The 11,228-nt window shown below is 33.3% G+C and overlaps 1 protein-coding gene across 1 annotated transcript; it reads right to left on the reverse strand.

Moving 5' to 3' along the window:
- Positions 1-5,879: 5,879 nt before the first annotated feature.
- LOC132270233 (late embryogenesis abundant protein At1g64065-like) lies at positions 5,880-6,506 on the reverse strand. The gene is made up of 2 exons (XM_059771423.1): positions 6,161-6,506; positions 5,880-6,058 (listed from the first exon to the last, which is right to left on the reverse strand). Exons 1-2 carry the CDS (start codon positions 6,504-6,506, stop codon positions 5,880-5,882), a joined length of 525 nt encoding a protein of 174 aa, XP_059627406.1.
- Between the last annotated feature and the right edge of the window lie 4,722 nt (positions 6,507-11,228).

The raw sequence follows: 11,228 nt of genomic DNA on the forward strand, positions 1-11,228 counted from the left end.
ACGCAGCAATATACAGGATAAGTTTCTTGCGTTTCTGGCGTTTAAGTTCTTTGGTTTGTGCCTCTTCGTCTTCTCGGCCATAGTTATATGGCGCTGCCGAATTACGCCCTGGTTGCTGCTCCTTAATATCTTCTTGATTAAAGGAGATTTGGATTGTCTAGAAAAAGGTACAGTAGAAATAGAGGTGAGAGTGAAATATTAGTAACTAAATGAATATCCTTTATATTGGCTGCAAGCAATATCAGAAACAGTGAAATGGAACACTCTAATTTGCTGACGAAATGCTGGTGTGGATTAAAGGGTTTGTGGCAATCTATATTTATAATAAAAGTGTGCGTTTGCTTGCGATTAATATAAAATAAGTTATGGAACTCCCTCCTTGACGCCTTTACCAACAAGTATAAGGTAGACTTTCTAGAAACGCGTCTAAATGGTTTTCTAAGATTTTTGACTCCCATGTTTATTGTACTTAACATTCTTAAATAAAATATATCTTTAAATAATAGGAAAGATAGGAATACATGGCCTCACAGTTCCGTACATGGCCCTATGCTGCCAATTTCTTCTGTTGATTTTGTTTACATTCATCACCGCTTATTAGATGGGATCCTCTCCTTTTACTCATCCCTCCTGTGCCCATCGTGTTCATTATTAAATCGACAGTACCTCTTGGTACATATATATGTAATATCTGTGCAAAAATAATGTAACACTAATGCAATATATTTATATAAAAGATATAACATTTATGTAACATATCACATTACAATGCTATAATATCATTAAATGAAAATTTAATTCACTTGACGTATTTGTGCTGTGTTAATTTAATATTTTTGTGTTGCGAATGTAAATGCATTATAAACAGGATAAGAGAAAATTTTGAAGTGTTTGATTACCATAATCACACAATTGTTGGTTGGAAGTCACATCTCACTAAGAGTTGTTCTTAGTTTGACTTTTTTTTACGTTAAAGTTGTCTACCCGGAACTTTCTTTGAATTATTGTTCTGGTAGATGTGTATGGATAAAAAGTCTTACAGGAAGGGTGGGAAGTGGGAAGGACACACCATTAAGTCGAAAAATTGGAAGAAATGGGCCTTTTTCACCTGGCAACCAATTAAAATGACAGTCATATCCAAGTTAAATATGTCCAAAATATCATGGGTTTTTATTTTCGATATTTATGTGACTTCCGTTATTAAATTTCCCTTCTTTCTTTGTGATGATATAAAAATAAGAATTTCTAATTTTTGATGGAGCAAAATAAAAAATAAACAACCTGCGGAAAGCTTTTGCTTCGATTTGGGCTCTGAATTTTTCGGAACAGATTAAAAGTCCTTTTTTGTGGAAACTAAGTGACACATAGTGAGAGTGGGAGCGAGAGCAAGAGCGGGAGCAAAAGTATGAAACCGAAAAAATCTAAAATTGGTCAGAGCAAGAACCCCTACACACTTGTATAGTATTATGTGTATATAAAATAAAAAATGTGTTTGAACTATAAGTAATTTTATTTCTTTTATATTAAAAGATATGCAATTTTAATATTAATTAAAATACAAATTTTTATGTTATATTTTTTATTTTTAAAGAAATGTGATGTGAGAAATTCATATATTTATTCTAGATTCTTAAAAAGAGATTGTTTAAATTTCCATACATGAAATGATTATTTAAAGAATTATAAAATAATAAACATCTTAACTAATAAAAGTAAAACTAAAAGTACCAATATATTTTGTTTGGAAATGTATATGTGTCTATACAATTTACACACACATTTAATTTTTTAGACATAAATAAGAAAATAAAAGTGAGCAATATGGTAACATATGTTATTATTTTTTAACAGTGTAGGTTTATTCTTCCTATTTCGATCCTTTTTTTTTTAATATTATTATTCAATATTAGACACATTTGGTTATTTTCATCATTAATAAATGTTGGCGTGTATTTGTAGGAGAATTCACAAATTGAATTATTGAATTGAAAAAATTGAATTCGCAAATTATAAAAGGATTTGCTCTCAGAGCATCAATTCGCACCAGAAGCGCAAAACCGACACCACTTCAAAAGAATTTTATGACTTAGCTTGGAAGGTCTAATTCACGAGCTATCGATTCGCATTTGCATGTTTACTTTTTTTGTTTTTAACCATGACAAGTAATTCACATATCCATTTTTGTTCCACATTTTTTTTTTTTTTAAACCATAACAAGTAACTGAAGTACATATCCATTTTTGTGCACTTGAAAGCTCAACATTCTACTTTGAAGTAGAAAAAAATTATTAATTAAGGTATAATCTTTAGTGGTCTATTTGCTCGCCTTGGGAAGAAAAATTAAGAGAACTCCAAATGTATTTAGATTTACATCAATGCTGTTTTTTGTGTAAAGCAAGGAAAGTGAAAGTTCATGATCATTTGAGTATTCACTCAGCTTTGAATCTAATGACTAGAAGTCCTCAGAGAATTCAAAATTCAGCATCCATGGTTAATCATTGCAATGGTTAATCCTCACTCGGGACTAAGGATAGCTTAATTTTAATTTTGATTTCACTTTTTACATCTAGATCGTCTAGATCACGAATATTGCACAGCTCTCTATTAGAGCTTAGGGTTATGGTCCAACAAATTAATTATCAATTAGTATCAGAGTGGGTTGCTCTAAATTACTGAGTAGATTTGATGTAGGACAGCTTTCTCTTGTATTCACTATTTTAATTAATTAGCTATTTTATGTATTTTTATTTTATAATTTTTAAAGGAATTTTAATTTTAGATAATTTTATTTTATTTTATTTTGTTTTATTTTATTTTATTTATTTATTTATTTTGTTTAAGAAAATTGTTTCCTTCTAACATTATACTCTCTCTCTTATAAATATGCATGTAAAGTAAGATCAAATTTTAACCTTTTATGAATAATATTTCAAAATTCAATGTGAATTTTCTACTTCCAACCTCAACTGCTCCATTTGAGGGGGATGACGATGATTGATTGATCCATCTATTTTCTTTCTCTCACTCATGCGTTCGTGCATCATGTTTTGTTAAGTTGACATTGTCATTATATTTTGGATATTAATCTTTTGGCTGTATAATGACATGTTTCATCTTAATAACCTGTTTCCCTTTATTGTTCTTTTCTATAATTGCTTACTTTGTCAATTTGTTCCAAAAAGGGGGAGGACAAGGGATAATTAATTTAAGAAGAGTTTTTATAAATTGTTTTTATTAAACTTTCACGGGTAGTTTTGCTTAATCTATGTATAGGAAATCAGGTAAATTTTTATCCAGAAGAGAAGAGAAAAGAGAATAAAAAAAATATTCTGTGTCTTTGACAAATTGTAATATATTGTTTTTCTGTTTGGGTAAATTATATTTGTTTTTAGGGTTTTGTCACGAAGTTGCCAAAGGGGGAGATTGTGAGATATAATTTGTGTAAATTTCGGTATAAAAACAAGTCTGATCGAGTTGTAATTTTCAAGTTACCAAATCCAGATCGAGATCGGCTACAGAATTGGAAGGTTATTCAAGTTTGATAAACTAAGATTTACAAAAAAAGTATGAACAACACTTTAAAAAGTTGTTTACCACATATGACGCTATACATACATGATATGTTCTTCAAAGTTTCCAAAATAGAATTTTTCAAAAATGTTTTAACCTTTGCATTCAATTCTGTCATTTGGGAATCGGTACCAAACTTTGCTACTGGTTCAAGATTCTATGCTTCGAAGATGAACATTCTCTCCTTTGGGAACTAGTTCCAACTTTGCTATCGGTTAAACATGTCTGATACAGTTGAGGATTTTTGTTCCCCGTTCTATCTAAACTTCTTACTTGGTATAGAATTCTTTCCAAAAATCATATGCACGAAATTTACCTTTTCCTATGCATATATAGGTCTTTGAAATTCTATATAAACCTTGCTTTACATCTAGGTTGATACGACATTTGTATTACAACTTCTAATTTATTAAAAGCCTATCTGAGACATATTTTACAAAAAGATAAATCTGATTTTTCTGTCTTTATTACTAGAACACACACATAAACACAAAAGTAATTTTAGGGTGTTGTTCAATTCCTGATCGTGTTCAAAGTCTATTGAATATTGCATCTACAACGATCAGAAAAGCAAATTTATTTTTTCTACATTAATTTCAGATCTTGAAGAACATGGGTGAAGCGATCACACTTTAAAAGGTTCAAAGCATTCGATGAGTGTTGTTTGATCCAGCAGCAATCCTTCTACAGAGATCAAAAGTAAGCCTAAAATCAAGAGCTGTTGGACAGGACATCGCAAAGTTAGAGAATTGTCAGTAATTGGCGTTTGGTAAAACGATAGGGTGTGAACCTGAGTCAAAGTTCATTGTACTATGATTTAAATATAGTGGATCAGTTTACTTTGGATTGCACAATTCACAAGCTTTTTTCCACAACAATTGATCTATTTTACCAATTGGGATTTCCTCGCTATAAATCTTCATGTCATCTCTCAAATTCTATTTGTTTTACTTTATTTTTATTTTACATGTGATTAATTGATAAATTAAGTAAAACTGATTAAAATAGAAAAACATAGATTTTAATTTCTTCCTTGAAAACTTAAACTTTTCACATTATTTTCTATTGCATAAACTCACAAATTTGTCTTGCGTGAAGGTCGAGAGGTTTAGACACACTAAGAAGGATGCTGAGAGTACTTCTATTGGAAGTGAGCACAAAAAACGAAGATGAAGCTCCTATTAAGATAGGATCAATTGGTCTTTAGTGATTTATATATATATATATATATATATTTGTTTTTTTTTCATGACAAACTAGGGGTGAGGGGGCGGGCCTCGAGCACAGCCATATCTGCTCGAAGAGTTTGGCGTTCTAACAATTAGGCCACTCGCAAAGTTCCTTTAGTGATATATTTGAGAAGACCTTTCAAGCTCAAAAGCTGAAAAAAATCTTAAAAGAAAAACAAATAAATTTAATAATAATTTAGAAGAAAACTAGAAAGAAATTTGAGAATTGGTCTTTACTCTTTAAAAAATGAACTTGAGAATGAAATAAAAATCCTTAATTATAAGTAGCGAGGCAATGAAATTAAAATTAGTCTATTTAAAGAAGAATGAATACTTGGATAATGAATTGAACAGATCTAATGATGTAGCTAAATTTTAAGTGAGGATAAAAAAAATAAAATAGATAAGCTAATCACTATAGGTAAGTCTTAAAATCATGTTTCAACTTCTAAGGCAGCTTTATCGGATGTGCCACAAGACCCTCTTAACACTAGGCCTCTTTGGAATAGAAAAATACGTAGTACAACAATATAGTGCCTCCTCACTATTTTTCCCTTTCCCTTTTCGTTGGTGTTTGCTTTTACTATTTATACCAAGAGTAGTGCTTGATTCACGGCTTCCTTTGGGCCTCATTTCTGAGGATTGACATTCATTTTCCCTTTTGTAAGAGTAAATCATGCGATATCAGACCTAATTATGTTCTTTGTTGATTTCATGGGATTTTCATTTATCACTGGACTGATTTGGTGGGTGCCTCTTGGCTTGTTCGGCTAGCCATGTACCCCACACAATTTTGCTATCTTTTTTGGCTTTCATCCGGTTATAAAGTACTTAAATAAATAAAGTCAGAAAGAGAGAGCAAAAGAAAAAATAAAAAATAAACTCAACGCTTGAACATATTGGGCTAAAAATTGAAATTCTATCCAAAAACACACCTTCTGAATCAAAAAGAAATAAAAAAAAAAAAAAGAAGGAAGGCGTGGAAAAAATATATTAACATTGGAATATACTTTAAGGAAAAGTAAAATTAACAAAGAATTTTCAGGAATTAAACACTGAACAGATTTAGACAAATATATATCATTTGCATTTCAGATTCTGGAGCTGCTGGGTTGCGATATTCACTTCCATGGTGCAATTCATATTGGTAGCTTTCTTCTTCTTCATCACCAGCATTAGCTCCACCTTTCCGGTCAATCTTGATGTGCTGCTAAGTGGCAAAATCCCAGAATTGAAATCACTTCCTAATTCTGAACTGGCTGGTAAATTAGTTGATGATAGATTTATTGTAACATTGAAGCTCTTGGTGGATTGAAATTTAGCCGTTTACTTGGGAATAAAAGCATTCCCTATTTCTGCACCCCTGTAGTAAAAGGTGATGGTACTATCGTCGAATTTGTAGGGACCGAAATTGGTGTTCTTGACACCAAGTCGAGCATTCATTCTCATGTCAAATGATGATGCTGTGACACTAAATGTCTCAAATGAGGCAGTACGAACGCGGAACTTGGGAGTTTTGACCTTCATGACAGTGAGTGAAAAGATCACTATAACAATGGTTTGGAATACAGCGAACGCAGCAATATATAGAATAAGTTTCTTGCGTTTCTGGCGTTTAAGTTCTTTAGTTTGTGCCTCTTCGTCTGCTCGGCCATAATTATATGGTGCTGCCGAGTTATACCCTGGTTGTTGCTCCTTCTCTGCCATTAATCTTCTTGATAAAGATTGACTTGTCTAGAAAAATGGTGGTGGCTGGGAGTGAAATATATGTGCAGCTATATGAATATGCTATGTTAGCTTGTAAGCGATATAAGAATTAAACAGTGGAAAATGGAACACTTTCTGCTGAAGATTTGAAGATCTGTTGGTGAGGACCTATGAAGAACGGATACCGACACAGGACACGGGTACAATATGATACGAATACGGCGACACGACAAATTTCAAAAAAATAGGACACGGACACAGTGAGGATACGCCTATAAAATTATATACATATAACAAATAACATGACCAATTTTAATAATTTCATCTTTGTTATAAGAAAACTGAAAAAATAAAGTTGATCCAAATTCAAATAAAGATGTGCAGAAGAGACATAGTTATAATGGATTAAATATATGTATGAATAAACATATATACTTTCAGTCTTTCACAAAATCTTGTTCATGTAACTTTAATAAAAATGTTTTGTTCATGTACAGAGATAATTAAAGAAGAGAGAGGCTGAGAGAGTAGGTGAGAGAAAATAAATTTACTGTGTAGTACTCTTATTTGTAGTTGTTATTTTATTTTTTCAAAATTTTACTTTTAAACTTCTAAAAAATTACATTAGTTACCCCATTTATTTTTAAAAAAATTTCAAAATATATCACGCCGTGTCCCCACCGTGTCCGAGCCATGTCCCCTGCGTGTCCGAGTCGTGTCCACCCGTGTTTGAGTCGTGTTCGAGCCGTGTTCACTTTGTGTCTAATAAAAAATAATTTATTGACACTTCACAGAAGTGTCGGACACGCGTATCCGTGTCCGAAAAGTGTCCGACACCGGTACGAGACCTCTAGAAGAAGTGTCCGTGCTTCATATGTGAGGACTAAAGGGTTTGTGACAAGCTACATTTATAATGAAAATGTACGTGCTTGTGACGGATGTAAAATAATTATGGCGTGGAACACCTTCCTTGACACAGACAGGGACTAAAGGGTAGACTTTCCAGAAAACGCGCTTGAGTGATTTGAATTTTTTTTTTTTTTTTTTTTTTTTGTAGATATTAAATATTTGTTTAAATAATACTCCGTATCAGTGGTTTAAATATAAGATCTGTTAAAATAATATCAGATGTTTCTATTGGAAACACAACAAAAACACAGTAGCCTTATTTCTAATAGCGTACATATATATGATACGGCCATATATAATATGCTGCCATTTTCCTTTGTTAATTTTGTTTACATTCAATCCCACTTGCCAACCTACCCATTAATATTTTTTTAATAGCGTGGATGACAAAAATACGAACATCAGTGTTTTTATTATGTACACACTGGTTATATTATTTCTAACAGGGCTGGAACACCCAATTTTTTTCTTTAAAGAGGATGAATTATACATTTAGACTCTCTGATTACTCTAATTACAACTTAGTCAATCACATCTCACCAAGAGACTGACTGACTTTATAGTACCCTTGCGCGGAATGAATTATTGTAACACAGAGATGTGCAAGGAGAAAAAGTCCTATATGAAGGGTGGGTCTGGGAACACCCCATGAGTTGAAAAAAAAATAAATAAATAAAAAATTGGAAGAAATGGACCATTTTTGTAGACTCTCTCAACGTTCTACTTTGAAGGTAGAAAAGATGTATTAATTAAGTTATAATCTTTAGTGGTTTATTTGCTCGCATTGGGAAGAAAAATTAAGAAAATTCTAAGGGTGTGTTTCGCTGCATGAAATTAGAGCCAGATAATTAGAATTGGTAGAATTTTAAAAAAAAAACAACTAAGAAAATAGAACCAAATTTTTTTCTAATTCTACCAATTCCAATTTTAATTACAATGCTTCAATTCCACACAGCCGAGCACACCCCAAATGTATGTAGATTTTCAGTTGAAGTGACAATCTATCTTTCAGATTTTGAGAGTTTTGGCTGCTGCAAGTCTTGTAAAATATTACCACTCCTGAAAAAGGCCTGCAAGATACATCTTGCTGGCTTTTGTGTAAAGCAAGGCAAGTAAAAAGTTGATGATCATTTGTGTAACGACCCTAAACTGATACTAGTCTTAAAAAAAATTCGGCATGACCTCTGCTAAAAATGGTCCTACCACAACCTGTTGAAATACATAAAAAAAAATGTAATGGTCTCACTTGGCCATAAACTAATCTATTATGTCCCAACGCACAATGCAAATAATATAAAACATTTCCAAAACAACAATATACATATAAAAAGAGTCTCGTTCCTCCAATTCCTTCAAAAAAAACATGGAAGCGCCAGTCCGCTACCTAGTTCCATACTCCTTTATAAGAAACGTACTCTAATTACTTCAATTGTCAGTCCATAAAATACAACTGAAATCAAAAGTCCATAATTTACAGCATTATACAAATTATACTAAAGTTTTACAGAATAGTCAAGATTTATATTTACAAAATATTAAAATTCTAAAACAAAAATAACAAAATATAAATCTTTAATTCCGTTTAATCTTGTGGTGGATGGTCATCCGCCACCTCCTTTTCGTGTCTTAAAAAATATTAATAATAAAGGGGTGAGCACAATGGCTCAGTAGGAGGTGCCTAAAACACACTTCATCCAAACAAGGAATAGGAAAAAGAACCGGGATCATGCCATTTCCGGGAAAAATATAACCACAACATCAACAATAATAATCCAAGTCATAAACGAACCATGTCATGCTATGGAATGCAATGTCATGCAATGTCGCTCCCTATTTCCAAAACTTTTTCCATCATCATTTCCGAACCGTTAGTGTAACCTGTCCCATAGCAACTCCATGGCGGCACAAGAGAAGGATTGGCTAACTATCCCTGACCCATGGCAGCTTCATGGCGTCATTTGGGCCTAGGTAACTCTACCACGCTAGGATAATCTCCCGAATTCCCTCTAGGCCATACTAACACCGCGATCCCTAGGCAACTCCTAGGCGGCTAGGTTTTCACAACCCTTTTAAAACTTTTTTCCCAAAACCTTTTTCATTCCATTTCAAAATAACTTTCCCATTTTTCTTACCCAATGCTTATGTATGAAATGCATTATGCCTTTTCATACCATGCCAATACTCATTTTCATACAATTAATTCAACTTAATCCACATAGCATGCTTTACGAGTAATGAAAAAAAAATACATACTTTCATTCAACAATAATCTAGCATAATAAGTTTATAAAACATGAATTTTAGTCCCTACAAGCATGCTCGATCACAACACATCATTCAACACATAATTAAACATTTCATATACAACATTTAAGCAATTTTTGCAAGAATTTATACTAATTGAACATGCTAAGTAACAATTTATACAAGATAATTCACAAAAGCACAAGAAGATTATGAATTAGAGACCCCTACCTCAAGATGGATGAAAACCCATAAAAATCCCTAGATTTTTTAAATTCCTATGGTTGGCCAAACAAGAAATTGCTTACATCAATGTGTAGATCTCAACGAACTCTCTGATTTACTACAAACGACACCCAAAAATTCCAAATGGTTGAGAAAAGTAATCAAAGATTGAAGTTTGTGGGAAAAAGAAAAGAAAAAAAGAAAAAAAAAGAGGAAAAAAGAGGCTCAACCGGGGAGAGAGAAAGAAATGAGGCCAAAGTCCTCTTGGCCACCAATGAATAAAGTGGTGGGGCCACCAATGAATAAAGTGGTGGGGCCACCAATGAATAAAGTGGTGGGTCCACCACTTTTCTATTTAATACATACATACATATATATATATATATATATATATATATATATATATATATATATATATATATAAATCATAACATTACATTATCCTCAATTTTAAAAGATTTCATCCCCAAAATCAAGTCATACCTGAGGGAGAAAACAACTCTGAATACTTGGAGCGAACACATGTTCGATCTCCCAAGTAGCCTCCTTCACGCCGTGATGCCTCCATAGAACCTTTACTAATGGTATCGTCTTATTCCTTAACACCTTCTACTGTGTGTCAAGGATCTGAACTAGTCCCTCCTCGAAGAAAACATCCCTATCAAGGTCCGCATCAACCCAACTAAAAATTTAAGATGGATCTAGCTCGTACTTCCGTAGCATCGACACATGAAAAACATTGTGGACCCTGTCCAACTGTGGTGGCAAAGCAAGCTTGTAGGCAACCTCTCCTACCCTGTCCAAGATGTCAAAAGGTCCAATGAATCGTGGCAATAACTTGCCATTCTTCCCGAACCTCAACAACCCCTTTCGTAGAGAAACCCGTAGAAAGACATGGTCTCTCACCTCAAAGGATAGGGCTGTTTCCGCTTATCCACATAACTCTTCTGTAGGCTCTGAGCTGTAAGCAATCTCTGCCTAATCAACTTAATCTTCTCGGTAGTCTTGAGTACTATGTCAGGTCCTAAGGTGGCTGTCTCACCTACCTCAATCCAAAAAATAGGAGACCTACAAGGTCTACCATACAACGCCTCAAATGGAGCCATCTGAATACTCGCCTGATAACTGTTGTTATAGACAAACTCAATAAGTAGAAGGTCATCCGCCCAATTACCTCCCAAATCAAGTACACATGTCCGAAACATATCCTCCAAGATTTAGATGGTACGCTCTGACTGGCCGTCCGTCTGTGGATGGAATGTCGTACTATGGTGCAACGATGAACTAAACGCTGCCTGAAGTCCTTCCCAGAACCTCAAAGTAAACTTGGCATCCCTATCTGAA

This window comes from Cornus florida, unplaced genomic scaffold (genome assembly GCF_030987335.1).
Source record: "Cornus florida cultivar Cherokee Brave unplaced genomic scaffold, ASM3098733v1 CherokeeBrave_3.0.0_Hap2_Chr08, whole genome shotgun sequence".
NCBI lineage: Eukaryota > Viridiplantae > Streptophyta > Magnoliopsida > Cornales > Cornaceae > Cornus > Cornus florida.

Excerpts from the sequence above, each read along its gene's own strand:
- LOC132270233 (XM_059771423.1), bottom strand. The coding sequence starts at position 6,506 with ATGGCAGAGAAGGAGCAACAACCAGGGTATAACTCGGCAGCACCATAT. Across the intron at positions 6,059-6,160 it reads CATCACCTTTTACTACAGGG|CCAGTTCAGAATTAGGAAGT; the intron begins GTGCAGAAATAG and ends CTAATTTACCAG.